The 20,438-nt window shown below is 36.1% G+C and overlaps 1 protein-coding gene across 2 annotated transcripts in view; it reads left to right on the top strand.

Annotated features, from left to right (window-relative positions):
* Positions 1 to 20,438, top strand: part of CFAP299 (cilia and flagella associated protein 299) — a gene marked incomplete at both ends in the record, with an annotated part of 629,105 nt that overhangs the window by 242,177 nt on the left and 366,490 nt on the right. For both annotated transcript variants that reach the window (XM_082653737.1, XM_082653736.1), the window contains one exon: positions 960 to 1,050. In XM_082653737.1, coding sequence (XP_082509863.1) covers positions 960 to 1,050 — 91 coding nt within the window. The remainder of the gene's footprint in view (positions 1 to 959; positions 1,051 to 20,438) is intronic.

Here is a 20,438-nt window from a genome sequence, read left to right as displayed (position 1 = left end):
GTGAGCAGAGAAGCCTCTCGGGCTGGTGAGTGCTGGTCGGCACCGATCCTCTGTGTGGGAATCTCCCCGCTTTGCCCTCCGCACCCCTGTTGCTGTGCTCTCCTCCGCGACCCCGAAGCTTCCCCCTCTGCCACCCGCAGTCTCCGCCAGCGAAGGGCCCTCCTAGTGTGTGGAAACTTTTCCTCCTTCACAGCTCCCTCCCACTGGTGCAGGTCCGTCCCTATCCTTTTGGCTGTGTTTATTCTTTTTTCTTTTGCCCTACCCAGGTACGTGGAGAGTTTCTTGCCTTTTGGGAGGTTTGAGGTTTTCTGCCAGCGTTCAGTAGGTTTTCTGTAGGAGTTGTTCCTCGTGTAGATGTATTTCCGGTGTATCTGTGGGGAGGAAGGTGATCTCCATGTCTTACTCTTCCGCCATCTTCCCCTCTTCTCTCTAATGCTTTCTTTTATCTGGCAAAGATAACCTAGTTTCCTGTCTTGCCTTGATTATCTCCACTCATAAAACTAAAACAGTGCTCTGTTCCAGTAACTGAATTGGCTTAAGTGGCTAATATTTTAGTTTTCTTATATTAAATTAATAAATTGTACTTAAATTACAGGCAATTTAAAATTATTTTTTGTAGTGAGGGGAATAAATATATTGAATTTTCATGGCATGATAAAAAGAATAATATGGGCACATAAATGGAATTAACTGTATCTGGTGTCAGTATTGATATTATTTATAAACTTGATTCCAATTATTTGTAAATAAAGACTATAACTGTTTGAAATTAAATTGAAGTATCTAATGGATTATAATAATTGTTTATGGTTTATAATGATTTTGTATAATGTGTATATATAGTTTTAGTGTTAAAGGGATTGTCACTTGGAATAAACAAGCATTGTTTTTTGTACCCAGGGTATTTTCAACATATTTGTTTATCTAATATATTATAACTGAAGACCTGCTTTTTATAGGACATTAACAAGTGCTGGTAAAGACCTGCATGATAATTTTCTGAAGGCTCTGGCAGTGAGAGAAGAAGACAATCGCAATGGAATAGTGAGCGTGAGTACATTTCATTCAAAGGCTAAAAATGTATACCTTAAAGGCACAGTTAGTATATAATATATAGTTAGTTAATAACATAACTTTTACTACTGTCTCTGAAAGGTAATTCATGAGGGATGTAATATAGCTCTTTATTATTTATATATTATAAGAATATAGGTAAAAAAAAAATTATTCCAATTTACATCTGTAGAAGTAGCCAAATGGTGAAAAATATTAGTAGTATTCTGTGTATCTGTTGTGGGGAAAATGTCTGTATTTGGCAGACTGGTTGTCATCTCCAACTCTGTGCTACTCCTATGTTGAAACTTCATGGTTCTTTTCAACCCAAGCTCCTACTACACTTCTCCAAATCATGTCATCCACTCATCCCCAATGTTTTCCCCTACCTACCTGATTTGTGCTACCCCTATAGTCATCCTATCGTCCTATCTGAGGAGGTGTGATAGAAACCACATAATGGAGAGATATGATTTTGAATCATACAAGGAGAGCATGCTCTTGCTTTATTAAAATATGTGCTAGATCAAATATTTAAAATTGCTAATATTATTTGAAATATTTGCTTTCATGCTTGCTAATATAATATTGGTGATAACAGTCTTCTTTAAGTCTCAAAATGTTCCAAGTTAAGGATAAAAATAGACAAATATTCATGCTGAAACTGTAATAGTGAATTACAGAAAAATAATCAGAAGTAGTACAATGAAAAATTTAGAGCAACAGAAAAATATGTTATAAGGATGTCTATTTTTACCAAAGTTTTCTCAATAAAAAAGTTGGCATTTTTCTCACTATCATGTCCCTTGAAAATTTCACATGCAGATAAAATCCTCAATGTTCTTCAGAAAGAAAAAGAAATCATGCCTTCGTTAGAGAATTGTATAGAATGATCCTGGACTTGAAAGCAGGGAAAGTTTCTTGGTGGAAGTGGGCTGAGTGAGGTTGGAAATATGGGTGGGGACTAGACTAGTCAGTCACAACAGAAAAGTTTGGAATTTATCTGATCATTAATAGAAGGAGAAGATAGAAAGGTAGGAAGAAAGGCAGAAAAATGTGGTGACATAGGAATCCATGGTAAGGACTTTCAAGAAGGAACAAACGATCATCAGTGATCAAGCAGGATAAGAACTGAAAAAGGATCTGTTGTATTTGGGAACATGCACATTTGAAAGAAAAAAAATTGACAAGAACAAATTTCATTCATAGGAAGGATAGAAATAAGGTTTCTTAGGGTTGAAAAAAAAATGGCCCATGGTTAAACAGTAGCATCAACAAACACAAACAGCTTTAGAGACGCTAGGCCCATGTTTTTTTTTACTGCAATGGTATACTTCCTCTCAAAAATGTCTTTTTAACCTTTCTATCCTATTGGTATTTCCTTTAAAAATGAATGATGGCATCATCCACTCATTTACCCAGATCAGATGTCAGTTATAATAAACTTTCTTTTTTTTAAGTCTTTATTGAATTTGTTACAATATTGCTTCTGTTTTTTATGTTTTGGTTTTTTGGCCATGAGGCATGTGGGATCTAGCTCCCTGACTAGGGATGGAACCTGCACCCCCTCCATTGGAGGTGAAGTCTTAACCACTGGCCTGCCGGGGAAGTCCCATAATAAACTCTTTATTCTCTTTCACCCATGTTGAATGAGCCACTAAGTTCTTCTAAATGTGTCAAATTGCTTCACTTTTCACCATCTCAAATACCATTTATCTAGATTCAAACACCCATCATATCTTAAATATATTACTGTAACAGCCTCCTAAACGATACACCTGTGTATTTTCTTGGCCAACTCCCATCCATTTTCCAATCACTCAACATATATTTCTTGTGTACCTGCTCAAGCCTGGAACTGTTTTAGTCGCTGGGACACTGGGGCACTGCTGAATCTATGACCTTAAACTGTTTATATTTTAGAGAGGGAGATAAAAAATTAGTAAACAAAATAAAAATGGAACAATTAATTTCAGCTCTGGATAGGTGCTATGAAGAACATAGAATTAGAATATGGAATATAGAGAGATTGAATAGACAATGGTTGGTTGCTTTATCTACTGTATACAGGAAAAATTACTTTAAAGAGGTGACATCTGTTGAGACTTGAATGAAATGAGGAAGATAGCCATGGAATTTGAAGGGTGAGATACCCCAAAGAGATAAATATTTGAGAGGGAGAAATATCCCAAGAAGAAGGAACATGTATTAAAATCTCCTGCGATAACAGCAATCATGGCATATTCAAGAGATGGTAAGAAGACCAGAATGGCTGGAAGGCAGCTATTGAAGGGAATTAGAAAATCAGATGAGATCAGAGAGGAGGTCAGCAGCCAGATAATGTAGGTTTTAAGGAATTTTGATTTTATCTTTTTTTAATTTTTATATTTATTCTTTTATTATTGTGATAGAAAGTTGATGGACAGATGATCTTTAGCAGAGAAGTGACCTGATCTGGTTTACACTTTAGAAAGATTGATCTCATTGTTGCTGTGTGGGGTAGAAGAATGTGGTAAAGAAATGTAGAGCCAGAAGCAAGGAGATAAGTTAGGGAGCTCTTGTAATCAACCAGCAAGAGATGAAACTCTCAAGGCATCATGGTTGTAGTTGAGATGGAGGGAAGTTACTGAATTGTGTCTATGTTTTGGAGGCAAAGCAGACAGGACTCACTGATGGATTGGATGTGGAATATTAAAAAGAGGAAATTAGGATGACTTCTAGGTTTTTAGTTTGAACAGGTGGGGATGATGGTGGCACTTACTGTGACAGGGAAACTTATTTCAGGAATCAGTAATGAAATAGCTCTGTTTGGGCTATATTAATTTTGTGATGCCTATTAGATATCCAAGTGGAGAAGTTGATTGGTTACTTACATATATTGGTTTGGAACTTGGGAGAAGTTTTGGCTAGGATATAAATCTGAAAGCTATCAACATCTAAATGGTATGTAAAGTCATGGGTTTGCAAAAGTTTACCAGGCAGAGAGTGTGGGTAGAAAGAGTGAGGTTCTATGACAGATTTTTAGGACACTGCAACATTTAGAGGTCTGAAATGTGTGAAAGAACTAGCTAAGTAACAGGTAGGAGAAAAATCAGGTGAGAGCCATGATATAGACATGGGAAAAGAAAAAAAATTCAAAGGCAGGAATGCTCACCATGTCAAATGCTGCTGAGAGGTTAAATAAGATGATCTGTTAGTTTCTCATGGCTGCCATAACAAGTTATCACAAACTGAGTGGCTTGAAACAACAGAAATTAGTTCTCTCACAGTTCTTCTGGAGGCCAGAAATCTGAAGTCAAGGTGTCAGCAGAACCGTTCTGAAGCATCTAGGGGAGACTCTATTCCATGCCTTTCCCTTAGCTTCTGGTGTGTCTGAGAGTCATTGGTGTTCTTTGGTTTGTAGAGACATCACTCTAACCTCTGCCTCCATCATCACATGGCATTCTCCTTATGTATCTGTATCTCTGTCTTCTTTTCTTATAAAGGCACCAGTCATTGCATTAGCACCCCCTCCCCTGGTTGAATACAACTTAATATTAATTCCGTTATACCTACAAAGAGCCTATTTCCAAATAAGGTTATTTTCACAGGTACCAAGTGTTAAGATCTCAACATATCTTTTGGAGCGGGGGGGGGGGGACATACAAATGATGAAAAGTTTGCTATTGTTTTTGGCTAAGTAAGTATCATTGAGTATGTTGATGAGGGCTGCTTCAGTGGAGGGCTGTGGTTAAATCTCTCATTGGAGTATGTATAGAAAAGAAGAAAGTGTGTAAGTGAAGATAAGGAAGTCAACTGTTTTTGAGGATTTTTGCAGTGAAGTCTAACATAGATCTTGAATGACAGCTGGTACAGGGCTGGGGGTCTAGAAAGTTTGTTTTAAGATGGATAATATTAACCAAGTTTATGTTAACGGGAATGACCCAGTAGAGAGAGGGATATCGATGGCACAGTGAACAAAGGGGATCTTTGCTGGGATTCAGAGCACCAGGAAAGGGTTTGTCTTTGAGAGGGGCAGAAGCCACTAGCAGGAGGGAAGAAAGAGTATATAGGCACATCTGCCAAATAGGTTGATGGATTTAGATATGGGAAGATGAGATAGCTCTGCTGTGAGTTTATCTATTTTTTTTTCTACATTGCTGCTCCAAATGACCTTTAATTACATCGTTATGGTTTTTTCCCCTTAGAAAATATCATAAATTTAACTTTTTTTAAGTCATTTAATGTTGGGTATGTTGTCATTGATTTGGAAACAAGCGTCTTTTTTAGATTTATAGCTTGCTTGCTGACTTTGAAAATAACATATGGTCATTTATTTGGGCCTTTGAATTTGTGATACTATTATAATCAGCAGACTACATATCATTGTATCAAGGGTGGCATTTAAGGCTTAATTTTGTATGTCCTAGTCTTGTCTTAATGAAGACTCCAAATAGTTTTAGAGCAAACACTTTACAACAGAATACAGTATATTTTAGAAAGATCTAATTATTAGCATCATGGGCTTACTTTAAAATCCATTTACTAACTGGATATGCTTTTTTAAAAGTAGTCCTATAAAATATACAATATTCATGAGATTTGAATCTATATTAATTTACTGTCAGCAGAAATTACATGTGAATTTTATGAGGTCTGAACTCTCTGAGGGAAATGACTATTTCCTGAGCATTGAGATTTCTCTACATAATGTGTAGGGTCAAAATAAATGGAGAACTTCAACCCAGAGGCACATTTGCTACTCTTTTTGTTTCATCTTATTGAAGGTACATACGAGAAAAAATTATGTTAGAGTTTTAGAACTGACGTAGTTGACTTGACCTGCATGGCCTAATAAGGTTTGAAGGCTAATTTCATAGCAATTTTCCTAGGTAATTTTCTTTAAATGTAGCTAGGAAGTTAGAAGAAGATTAGATTTACTTTCCCACACTCATAACTTTTTATTTTATTTTTAAGTTTGGTGATCCCAGGTTTCAAATGCTATTTAGTGTAATTGGATCTTGTTCTGAGTGTCCTCTTTCTCCCTCTGGTCAACTAATTGCAAATGTGATTTATTAGTTTTCTCCACTTAGGCTTTGAATTTACTCTGCTATAGAGCCTGGAGCTTAGGAAAACAGCACTCCTTTCTGCCCCCTCATCTCCAGGGGCCTCCACCCTAATATTTTCAATGTGCAAGTTATAGGATTATTTGCTTATTATATACATTTATACCATTCCCACAAAGCTGCTGCTTGGGTGTGTAGTCTTGGGCTATGCCCTGGGAGAGAATAGGGTTTTATGAAAATTAGAAATTTATATAGCTGCTATTTAAAGAATAAAAATTCTTGCAAATGTACTTCCTTTAAAGCTTTCAGTGGCTCAGTGGGTCAGATGTTCTAGATATAGATATTGTTTAGATAAGTCCGTTTTTAAGAAGCTTGTAGTAAGCCAGAGGTAACTCAGTTTAATTCAAGAATTAGTATTATTTCATGATTGCCTCTGAATTTTGTATATAATATATACAAAATAATGTGTATGTATAATATATGAATATGTATATATACACATATATACACACATATACAAGCACTATATATAAGCATATATATATATGTATGTATAAGCACACATTTCTTTTTTTACATCTTTTCCAAAATACTCTGTTTTAAATTACTATGATGCTCCATGCATTTTGTTTAGACAAAACATTGAGCCTTATGTGTAATTCATGTACAAAAATGTTTGAAAGGATTAATTGTGTAGTACTTCAAATGACAGCTACAATAAGTATTTTTTCCTAGTAATATAACTATTTAATTTTATTTTAAATGTGAGCTATTCATGTAAGAAAACATTTCTACCTCATGACTCATGTATTTCAGATTTAAAACTTTTTAAAAGATTAAAATGACTAACCATTTTCTTCTCATTGGTAAGCAGATTTATTGTTTCCTGGGAAAGTGTAGTTTTCTTATTGCTCATGCTATGAAGTGTTTAACACTGCCACCACAATGACCCATTTATTAAGTGTATGTTTATAACAAGTGCTTGGGAAAGCACGTTAAACAAGCCTGGTTCTAGATATCCAGAAACTCAGATCAGAGGCAAATCATAGTGATGCTAGTGGACATTAAAAAATTCACAGAGAACTGAACACATTGTGTGAACATATGAGATAGTGCAAAATGCATTTTCTCAGAAAAATCAGTGGAAATGTTAAATAATTAAATATTTAAATAAGAGTGGGATTAAAGGGAAATTTTTTTTTACAATTTCCAGAAATGTCTTAATAGAAATGGTTGAATTACAGAGGATGCTTGAATGAAGATGTTACATCCTGAGGGCATTTCATGTTCATGATAGAGACTAAGGAAAATATTTGAGGTCAAGATGTGTTGATTGTATAAAGAAAAGACTAGATAGACAACAGAGTGAAGAGGTAAAATGAGTTCTTCTGAGACAGTAGTATCCAATTTCTTTCTAAACTGCTCTGAGTTTTTTATATAGTTGATTAATCTTTTTTTCTCTCCTATCTTGGTGTCTGTGACATGATTATCTTATAGTTTTCCAATTTTCTTCTGATTTTGATCTCAGTCTCTTTCTTGGGCTGACCACCATATACCTCCATTTGACCTGCATCTCTTCCACTATACACATTTTCCCTTGGTGAATCACCCAGACCCATGAACTCACTAACTGTATGCTTCTTGCTACAGAGGCTTAGCTCTTTGTTGTCCATCTATTTATTAATTTATTCATTTATTTAGTAAATGGTGATAACTGGTTCTGTACAAGGCATTATATGAGCTTCTGGGGATACAGTGGATGGCAAGTGCCTTACAGAGCTTAGAGTTGCTTGGAAAAGAAAGTGTATGATCAAGTAAACATACAGATAAAGCAAAATTGCAACTGTGATAAGTGCTATGAATGCAAAACACAAAAAGATCTGATTGCATTTAAGTAGGTTGAGAGATGATATGGTCAGAGTTTTAGACAAAAAAGATCAGTGTGCTATCAATATAGAGAATAATTTATAGAAAGCATAAAGCAGATGCTTTATCTTTTGCAATGCAATAAATGCATTGCAAGATCTGATAAGAGAAGATGAGATGGTAGCCTGGACCAGGAAGATGATAGGGAAGATAAAGAAGATTTGAGAGTTGTTTAGAAGGTAAAGTGGGTAGGAATTGGTGACAGTTAGGATATGGCTAAGGAGGGAGCTGAGGCAAAGGGAGTGGCCATGGATAATTGGCCTTCACAGCTGGATAGTAGGTGCTGCTACTCTTTGAGACATGGGGCAGTGAAAGATGGGGAATGGGGTACAGAGATCATGGGTCTGATTTTGGACATACTGAGTTTGAGTTGTCTTTGATGAAAGAAGTTGTTGAGATGTTAAGTAGAGAGCTGGAGAAGAAGATCTAAACTCTATTCCAATGTTTATCTCCACATTGCTATACCTCAGATACTTACATTTAATCTATAGCTAAATCAAATTTCTGTTCCTCTTCTATTCCTCAGTTATCACACCCAGTTGGTGACCAAACCTGGTCAACTCTACCTTGTAAATATGTCTCAAATAAATGTGGGAGATGTGGCAAGAAAGCCAAAGTGGTGGGTGACAGCCAGCTCGGAGGGCTCTGTTGTGCTGTGCTCAGTAGCGTGGGTAATGCCCTGAAGATGATGGCTGTCCATGAAAGAATTTAGACAAATGGTCCATGTGATCCAATGTGTATTTTAAGAGTACATCGGGGACAGGATGTAAGGAAAAGCACGTGTCTGTAGAGATAGGAGATGAGATATGAGACAGGGAGATCAACTGAGAGGCCACTGTAACATTTCAGATAGATAATAAAAGGCTGGGATAGAGAAATGACAGAATGAGTGGTGGGAAAGGATGGATTTGTGTAATTCAGGAGATAACTTTGTTTTTTTGATAAGGAAATTGTGAGAGGAAGTTTTGAATACTGTTTATGCATTTCTGTTTGGGGGATTCAATGGAGCATATAAACAGCTGATGATAATTTTATTTATGGGAAGAGAAGTGTGATCCTGGCTTTAGAGGATTTAGTGTAGTTCAGTGGCTAAGAGCATAGAACTTGCAGTAGACAGTAACTAGTCTAAAGTTCCAGATTTACTATTTACCCAGTATTACAAATTTCTAAAGGACTATGCTACTTTTCCCTAAACCACAATGTCCTGCTCTGTAATGTAGAGATTAAAAGGGTACCCTCATCTTAATAATGATTGAGTATTGAAAAGAAAATAAAGGTTAAACATTTGGCACACTGCATGATACATGACAAGTATTTAATAATGTGGACCAGTCCCTCCCATCAGGAAACTTGCTCAAGCCTCTTAGATAGCCTCATCCACCAGAGGGCAGACAGCAGAAGCAAGAAGAATTACAATCCTGCAGCCTGTGGAAAAAAAAACCCACATTCACAGAAAGATAGACAAGATGAAAAGGCAGAAGGCTATGTCCCAGATAAAGGAACAAGATAAAACCCCAGAAAAACAACTAAATGAAGTGGAGATAGGCAACCTTCCAGAAAAAGAATTCAGAAAACTGATAGTGAAGATGATCCAGGACCTCAGAAAAAGAATGGAAGCAAAGATTGAAAAGATGCAAGAAATGTTTAACAAACACCTAGAAGAATTAAAGAACAAACAAACAGAGATGACAAAACAGTAACTGAAATGAAAACTACACTAGAAGGAATCAATAGCAGAACTGAGGCAGAAGAACGGTTAAGTGACCTGGAAGACAGAATGGTGGAATTCACGGCTGCAGAACACAATAAAGTAAAAAGAATGAAAAGAAATGAAGACAGCCTAAGAGACCTCTGGGACAACATTAAACACAACAACATTCACATTAAAGGAGTCCCAGAAGGAGAAGAGAGAGAGAAAGGACCCAAGAGGATATTTGAAGAGATTATAGTAGAAAATTTCCCTAACATGGGAAAGGAAATAGCTACCCAAGTCTAGGAAGGGCAGAGAGTTCCAGGCAGGGTAAACCAAGGAGAAACACACTGAGACACATAATAATCAAATTGACAAAAATTAAAGACAAAGAAAAATTATTGAAAACAACAAGGGAAAAATGGCAAATAATATACAAGGGAATTCCCTTAAGGTTAACAGCTGATTTCTCAGTGGAAACTCTAAAAGCCAGAAGGGAGTGGCATGACATATTTAAAGTGATGAAAGGGAAGAACCTACAACCAAGATTACTTTACCCAGCAAGGATCTCATTCAGATTCGATGGAGAAATCAAAAGCTTTACAGACAAGCAAAAGCTAAGAGAATTCAGCACCATCAAACCAGCTTTACAACAAATGCTAAAGGAACTTCTCTAAGTGGGAAACACAAGAGAAGAAAAAGACTTACAAAAACAAATCCAAAACAATTTAAAAAATGGTAATAGGAACATACATATCAACAATTACCTTAAACATGAATGGAATAAATGCTCTAACCAAAAGACACAAACTCGCTGAATGAATACAAAAACAAGACCCATATATATGCTGTCTATAAGAGACCCACTTCAGACCTAGGGAAACATAGAGACTGAAAGTGAGGTGATGGAAAAAGATATTCCATGCAAATGGAAATCAAAAGAAAGATAGAGTAGCAATACTCATATCAGATAATATAGACTCTAAAATAAAGAATGTTACAAGAGACAAGGAAGGACACTACATAATGATCAAGGGATCAATCCAAGAAGATATAACAATTATAAATGTATATCCACCCAACATAGGAGCACCTCATACATAAGGCAACTGCTAACAGTTATAAAACAGGAAATCAACAGTAGCACAATAATAGTGGGGGACTTTAACACCTCACTTACACCAATGGACAGATAATCCAAGCAAAAAATTAATAAGGAAACACAAGCTTTAAATGACACAATAGACCAGATAGATTTAATTGATATTTATAGGACATTCCATCCCAAAACAGCAGATTACACTTTATTCTCAAGTGCGCACGGAGCATTCTCCAGGATAGATCACATTTCGGGTCACAAATCAAGCCTCAGTAAATTTAAGAAAATTGAAATCATATCAAGCATCTTTTCTGACCACAACGCTATGAGATTAGAAATGAATTACAGGGAAAAAAAACATAAAAAACACAAACACATGGAGGCTAAACAATACGTTACTAAATAACCAAGAGATCACTGAAGAAATCGAAGAGGAAATCAAAAAATACCTAGAGACAAATGACATTGAAAACACAATGATCCAAAATCTATGGGATGCAGCAAAAGCAGTTCTAAGAGGGAAGTTTATAGCAATACAAGCCCACCTCAAGAAACAAGAGAAATCTCAAATAAACAATCTAACCTTACACCTAAAGGAACTAGAGAAAGAAGAACAAACAAAACCAAAAGGTAGTAGAAGGGAAGAAATAATAAAGATCAGAACAGAAATAAATGAAATAGAAACAAATAAAACAATAGCAAAGATCAATGAATCTAAAAGCTTGTTCTTTGGGCAGATAAACTAAATTGATAAAACATTAGCCAGACTCATCAAGAAAAAGAGGGAGAAGAGTCAAAGCAATCAAATTAGAAATGAAAAAGGAGAAGTTACAACAGACACCACAGAAATACAACGCGTCCAAAGAGACTACTACAAGCAACTCTATGCCAATAAAAAGGACAACCTGGAAGAAATGGACAAATTCTTAGAAAGGTATAACCTTCCAAGACTGAACCAAGAAGAAATAGAAAATATGCAAAGGCCAATAACAAGTAATGAAATTGAAACTATGATTAAAAATCTTCCAACAAACAAAAGTCCAGGACCAGATGGCTTCACAGGCGAATTCTATCAAACATTTAGAGAAGAGCTAACACCTATCCTTCTCAAACTCTTCCAAAAAATAGCAGAGGAAAGAACACTCCCAAACTCATTCTCTGAGGCCACCGTCACCCTGATACCAAAACCAGACAAAGATACTAAAAAAAAAAGAGAAAATTACAGACCAATATCACTGATGAATATAGATGCAAAAATCCTCAACAAAATACTAGCAAACAGAATCCAACAGCACATTAAAAGGATCATACACCATGATCAAGTGGGGTTTATTCCAGGAATGCAAGGATTCTTCAATATACGCAAATCTATCAATGTGATAAACCATATTAACAAATTGAAGGAGAAAAACCATATGATCATCTCAATAGATGCAGAGAAAGCTTTTGACAAAATTCAACACCAATTTATGTAAAAAACCCTGCAGAAAGTAGGCATAGAGGGAACTTTCCTCAACATAATAAAGGCCATATATGACAAGCCCACAGCAAACATCATCCTCAATGGTGAAAAACTGAAAGCATTTCCACTAAGATCAGGAACAAGACAAGGTTGCCCACTCTCACCACTATTATTCAACATTGTTTTGGAAGTTTTAGCCACAGCAATCAGAGAAGAAAAGGAAATAAAAGGAATCCAAATTGGAAAAGAAGAAGTAAAGCTGTCACTGTTTGCAGATGACATGGTCCTATACATAGAGAACCCTAAAGATGCTACCAGAAAACTACTAGAGCTAATCAATGAATTTGGTAAAGTGGCAGGATACAAAATTAATGCACAGAAATCTCTGGCATTCCTATATACTAATGATGAAAAATCTGAAAGTGAAATCAAGAAAACACTCCCATTTACCATTGCAACAAAAAGAATAAAATATCTAGGAATAAACCTACCTAAGGAGACAAAAGACCTGTATGCAGAAAATTATAAGACACTGATGAAAGAAATTAAAGATGATATAAATAGATGGAGAGATATACCATGTTCTTGGATTGGAAGAATCAACATTGTGAAAATGACTCTACTACCCAAAGCAATCTATAGATTCAATGCAATCCCTATCAAACTACCACTGGCATTTTTCACAGAACTAGAACAAAAACTTTCACAATTTGTATGGAAACACAAAAGACCCCGAATAGCCAAAGCAATCTTGAGAACGAAAGAAGGAACTGGAGGAATCAGGCTCCCTGACTTCAGACTATACTACAAAGCTACAGTCATCAAGACAGTATGGTACTGGCACAAAAACAGAAAGATAGATCAATGGAACAGGATAGAAAGCCCAGAGATAAACCCATGCACATATGGACACCTTATCTTTGATAAAGGTGGCAGTAATGTACAATGGAGAAAGGACACCCTCTTCAATAAGTGGTGCTGGGAAAACTGGACAGGTACATGTAAAAGTATGAGATTAGATCACTCCCTAACACCATACACAAAAATAAGCTCAAAATGGATTAAAGACCTAAATGTAAGGCCAGAAACTATCAAACTCTTAGAGGAAAACATAGGCAGAACACTCTATGACATAAATCAAAGCAAGATCCTTTCTGACCCACCTCCTAGAGTAATGGAAATAAAAACAAAAATAAACAAATGGGACCTAATGAAACTTCAAAGCTTTTGCACAGCAAAGGAAACCGTAAACAAGACCAAAAGACAACCCTCAGAATGGGAGAAAATATTTGCAAATGAAGCAACCGACAAAGGATTAATCTCCAAAATTTACAAGCAGCTCATGCAGCTCAATAACAAGAAAACAAACAACCCAATCCAAAAATGGGCAGAAGACCTAAATAGACATTTCTCCAAAGAAGATATACAGACTGCCAACAAACACATGAAAGAATGCTCAACATCGTTAATCATTAGAGAAATGCAAATCAAAACTACAATGAGATATCATCTCACACCAGTCAGAATGGCCATCATCAAAAAATCTAGAAACAATAAATGCTGGAGAGGGTGTGGAGAAAAGGGAACACTCTTGCACTGCTGGCGGGAATGTGAATTGGTTCAGCCACTATGGAGAGCAGTATGGAGGTTCCTTAAAAAACTACAAATAGAACTACCATATGACCCAGCAATCCCACTACTGGGCATATACCCTGAGAAAACCAAAATTCAAAAAGAGTCATGTACCAAAATGTTCATTGCAGCTCTATTTACAATAGCCCGGAGATGGAAACAACCTAAGTGCCCGTCATCGGATGAATGGATAAAGAAGATGTGGCACATATATACAATGGAATATTACTCAGCCATAAAAAGAAACGAAATTGAGCTATTTGTAATGAGGTGGATAGACCTAGAGTCTGTCATACAGAGTGAAGTAAGTCAGAAAGAAAAAGACAAATACCGTATGCTAACACATATATATGGAATTTAAGAAAAAAATGTCATGAAGAACCTAGGGGTAAAGCAGGAATAAAGACGCAGACCTCCTAGAGAACGGACTTGAGGTTATGGGGAGGGGGAAGGGTGAGCTGTGACAGGGCGAGAGAGAGTCATGGGCATATACACACTAACAAACGCAGTAAGGTAGATAGCTAGTGGGAAGCAGCCGCATGGCACAGGGATATTGGCTCGGTGCTTTGTGACAGCGTGGAGGGGTGGGATGGGGAGGGTGGGAGGGAGGGAGACGCAACAGGGAAGACATATGGGAACGTATGTTTATGTATGACTGATTCACTTTGTTATAAAGCAGAAACTAACATACCATTGTAAAGCAATTATACCCCAATAAAGATGTTAAAAAAAAAAAAAAAAAGGATCATACACCATGATCAAGTGGGATTTATTCCAGGGATGCAAGGATTCTTCAATATATGCAAATCAATCAATGTGATACACCATATTAACAAATTGAAGAAGAAAAACCCTATGATCATCTCAATAGATGCAGAAAAAGCTTTTGACAAAATTCAGTACCCACTTATGATAAAAACCCTCCAGAAAGTGGGCATAGAGGGAACCTACCTCAACATAATAAAGGCCATATACAACAAACCCACAGCAGACATCATTCTCAATGATGAAAAACTGAAAGCATTTCCGCTAAGATCAGGAACAAGACAAGGATGTCCACTCTCACCACTATTATTCAACATCGTTTTGGATGTCTTAGCCATGGCAATCAGAGAAGAAAAATAAAGGAATACAAATTGGAAAAGAAGAAGTAAAACTTTCACTGTTTGCAGATGACATGATACTATACATAGAGAATCCTAAAGTTGCCACCAGAAAACTACTAGAGCTAATCAATGAATCTGGTAAAGTAGCAGTATACAAAATTAATGCACAGAAATCTCTTGCATTCCTATACACTAATGATGAAAAATCCGAAAGAGAAATTAAGGAAACAGTTCCTTTTACCATTGCAACAAAAAGAATAAAATACCTAGGAATAAACCTACCTAGGGAGACAAAAGACCTGTATGCAGAAAACTATAAGACACTGATGAAAGAAATTAAAGATGATAGCAACAGATGGAGAGATATACCATGTTCTTGGATTGGAAGAGTCAATATTGTGAAGATGACTATACTACCCAAAGCAATCTACAGATTCAATGCAATGCCTATCAAATTACCAATGGCATTTTTTACAGAAGTAGAACATAAAATCTTAAAATTTTTATGGAGACACAAAAACCCCGAATAGCCAAAGCGGTCTTGAGGGAAAAAAACAGAGCTGGAGGAATCAGACTCCCTAACTTCAGAGTATACTACAAAGTTACAGTAATCAAGACAATATAGTACTGGCACAAAGACAGAGATATAGATCAATGGAACAGGATAGAAAGCCTAGAGATAAACCCACGCACCTATGGTCAACTAATCTATGACAAAGGAGGCAGGGATATACAATGGAAAAAAGAGAGTCTCTTCAATAAGTGGTGATGGGAAAACTGGACAGCTCCATGTAAAAGAATGAAATTAGAACACTCCCTAACACTATACACAAAAATAAACTCAAAATGGATTAGAGACCTCAATGTAAGACTGGACACTATAAAACTCTTAGAGGAATACATAGGAAGAACACTCTTTGACATAAATCATAGCAAGATCTTTTTTGATCCACCTCCTAGAGTAATGGGAATAAAAGCAAAAATAAACAAATGGGACCTACTGAAACTTAAAAACTTTGCAAAGCAAAGGAAACTACAAGCAAGACGAAAAGACATCCCTCAGACTGGGAAAAAAATATTTGCAAACGAATCAATGGGAAAAGGATTAATCTCCAAAAAATATAAACATCTCATGTAGCTCAATATTAAAAAAACAAACAACCCAATCAAAAAAATGGGCAGAAGACCTAAATAGATATTTCTCAAACGAAGACATACAGATGGCCAAGGAGCATGTGAAAAGCTGCTCAACATCACTAATTATTAGAGAAATGCAAATCAAAACTACAATGAGATATCACCTCATACCAGTTAGAATGGGCATCATCAGAAAATCTACAAACAACAAATGCTGGAGAGGGTGTGGAGAAAAGGGAACCCTCTTGCACTGTTGGTGGGAATGTAAATTGATACAGCCACTATGGAGAACAGTATGGAGGTTCCTTAAAAAACTAAAAATAGAATTACCCTATGACCCAGCAACCCCACTACTGGGCATATACCCAGAGAAAACCATAATCCAAAAAGACACATACATCCCAATGTTCATTGCAGCACTATTTACAATAGCCAAGTCATGGAAGCAACCTAAATGCCCATTGACAGACGAATGGATAAAGAAGATGTGGTACATATATACAATGGAATATTATTCAGCCATAAAAAGCACGAAATTGTGTCATTTGTAGAGACGTGGATGAATCTGGAGACTGTCATACAGAGTGAAGTAAGTCAGAAAGAGAAAAACAAATAGTGTATATTAATGCATATATGGGGAACCTAGAAAAATGGTACCGATGAACCGGTTTGCACGGCACAAATTGAGACACAGTTGTAGAGAACAAACGTAGGGACACCAAGCCGGGGGGAAAGTGGCGGGGGTGGAGGTGGTGTGATGAACTGGAAGATTGAGATTGACATGTATACACTGATATGTGTAAAATGGATGACAAATAAGAACCTGCTGTATAAAAAAATAAATAAAAATAAATAAATAATGTGATTTCTGCAGTAAAAGAAAATGTAGCATTGCTAGAGCTAAAATTGTAAATAAAATAGAAATTGTAGAAAGTATGCAATACTTTTGTTTATAGTTTTTAAGGTAAGCATTGAATAGTTTTTAATCCTTTTTTAGAAAAAATCGTGGAAAGGGTTCCTTGAGACCATAGATACTAATAGATTTTATTAGAGATCTAAAGATTGTTAGTCATTGGCAAGATATTATAGCAATCAGAGTATTTTTAAAAAGACTTTATGTTATGGATTTTTTTTTAATGTTATAGGAAACCATATAGGAAACCACAGTTCATTTCATTAGTTTTCTGCTCTGTGCAAACCACATTGCTCTTTGCCATAATATTTGCTGTTTTCCAAAGACTAAAAAGACACAGGCCTTCCCTACAGGGTTTCTAGTGTGATAGGGTTACATAACTCTTTTAAGTAGCTAAGTGGCAGGGTGGGGGTGGGTGAGGGGAGTTGTTATTTTTCAGGTGGTAGTAAACAAAGAATCCTGCATTTATTGATTCCACAAAAACAAAAACAAAAAGTCCCTTCCTAATCAGAGACTGATGAAGATGGAAATGAAGGGTCACAGCTGTTATGGGTTGGGAAAATAGAACCTGTTGACACTTATTTTCCCACTGAATGTTGACTGTGTAAACAGTTACATGGCTGACTAGTTTGGGCTTTGAAGTATGCATTATTGAAGCTGGTATAAAAGCACTGCTTACAGGTTTTCCTTCAGAGTCATTCAAAGAAACTACTGTATGTGGGGCAGGAAAACCTATGAATTAGGCAGTTCCTAATATACCCATTTCCTGTGTTGAAATCTCTATGAAACATAAGATTGCGTTGTATATGACCAGTAACATTGTGCTGACATGATCTTTTCCCTCCTTGCTGTTTTCCAACTTATATAAAATGTTCCCTTTCAAGAAAATGAAGGTATTATACAGATGTTTATTTCCTTTTTAATTGAATCCATGCTTGTCCACTAATAAACCCTATGGAAATTATATGACTCATACAATCTTACCTTCATTTTAAACAAATTACATCAATGTTTGGAAAATAGAATGCACATCAACTTCCATTTCACTAAAAAAAAGTATAGTCAAGTAGATCTTTAATTTTTTATTTTCTGGATAAAAGTATGATACAGAGGCAGCAAGAAATTCTAAAGAGTAGAGATTATGGAGCCATATTCAGCTGAGTTTGATTCTTGGCTTTCCCACTTATTATACACTAAGTTCTTCAACTCTACAATCTGAGTTTCCCCACCAACCATATGGGGATCATAATTTTCATATAGTTCAGATACTTCTAGAATAAAATTATACCATGTTTAAAGCACAAATAAACCTAATCCTTAGTAGGTGTTTAATAAATTATAAGTAGTATGTGTTGTGTTAGTTCAGGTCCTCTAGAAGCGGAGTCTAAGATGCAGATTTTGGTGCAAGTGATTACATGAGAAAGTTTTCGCATATGAAACCTGTTAAGGGAATGAGGGATGCATGATTGTATAGAAGAAAAAGGTAGGCAGAGATGTGGTTTCAGTGGAAATCTAGCCTCAGTCTGATCACACAGGGGGCTGTGGAGCATGAATCGTATCAGATTCGTTCTGCCTTGAGGTAAGGGGGATGTGCTTATATACACTCTCTGTCCCCTTTCCTGTCTCCATCAATTAATTCTCAGCTGCCACAGGGGTTGGGGGAGGAGGGAAAGTGGCTCCAGTCACCAAAGAACAGTCCTTTCTGAGGGGAGTGCAAGTGTGAACCATTAGCCATTAACACCTGCAGCATCTGGAACTGAGTGTACCAGCCTGGGAAAAGGGGATCTAGGAGGGACCCTACCAACATACTCTTCAGATGTAAAAGCTCAGTTTCAGCCATTTTTGAAAGAAAAGAATGCCCCTCTTTCAATAATGTAATCTTATAGACAAAAAATATTTTTAAAATATTTAAATTTATCAATCACTTTTATACAAAAATTTATTTCTTTAGTGTTACCTTTCCATAATCATTTGAATTAAAATAAAATGTATTATACTGCAAAGGCCTCTTCATTTACAAATAATCAGAAGTTCAAACATAGTCTTCAGGTCCAGAAATTTTGCATATGTTAATAAGCTTTCCCATTTAAGTCTTATTTCCACTAGTACATGTCCCCATATAGATAGAATGTTTTGTTAGGATTGACAGAATCAATGACTAGTGACTCTACTCATGAGTGAGCAACCAACCTCACGTTGGAGTGCATTCACCAAAGATATGTTTGTGAATATAGTAAGAAATAAAGTCATTATCAGGAATGGAGATACAGTTTATTACCTGCTAAACACAATGCATTTTCACATCTAGTACAATATTTTTGGATGCTTTGGTTGTTTGTGGGATATGAAAAAGAGTAAAGTTGATATATGGTTACCAAAATTTGAAAATGAATCTCTTTGCCACATTATGGAGTTATTATATCCCCAATGTTCTGTGCAAACCAGTTACCTTGGTTCTTTGTCTAATGGTGAAATGTAGTAGAATTGTTTAGATATTAACGAAGGTCTGAACATCCTAAGAATGCATCACTTTTCTCCATAAATGAAAATAGAGCTAAAAATGCTTTTTAAAAAAGCACCAGTTTACTGACAGCAAGTGCCCTGATATGAAAGATTTTGTGGATTTCCAAGTCCACAGTCCCTTAACCACCAATCTAAAATCCACAAAATTCTGAAAACCAAAGGACTTTTTAAGTTTGGAATAAAGTAAATTGGCATTGAAACCTGACCTGACATGAGGCTATTTATGGAGTTTATCTCATTTAGTGTGACTATCCTTTTAGTTCATCACAGAAAAATTAATGCGTTAGGTTAATGGGTGCTGTCCTAGGCTTCTGTGGGAATGTGGATTGATATTTGAATATCCACCATGCTTACCAAAATCCATATATTCTGAATTCTAAAACAATTCTAGCTCCAGAGATTTCAGGTAAAAGTTATGAATCTGTATACATATAATACAAAGTATTAATTATGGTGCAGTGAACTGTATAAGAAAACAAAACACATCTTAGTGGTTTAATACAATAAAAATGTATTGCTCTCTCATTTTACGCTCAGTCTCTTGTCCAAGTTAAACTCACAGTAGGGCTTTTTCTGTTTTTTGCATTCATTCAGGAACCTATATTGATAGATGTGCTCTATTATCTTCATTATATAGCTTCTGAAAATGCTCTTGTTATTGAGAATCCACTCAGGGAAGAGAGAGAGGAGAATCATGCAGATGTTTCTTTATGGGTCAAGCCTGGACGTGTTGTTTACAGTACTCTGTCCCACTTCTTGTGCTTAGGACTCAGTCACATGGCCTCACCTAATTGGGATGACTGGGAAATGCAGTCTAGCTGAGTGACAGGAGGAAAAGGAAATGTGATTGAT

Source organism: Grampus griseus (genome assembly GCF_964374135.1).
Source record: "Grampus griseus genome assembly, chromosome: 4".
NCBI lineage: Eukaryota > Metazoa > Chordata > Mammalia > Artiodactyla > Delphinidae > Grampus > Grampus griseus.
This window is presented reverse-complemented; position numbering and strand designations above follow the sequence as displayed.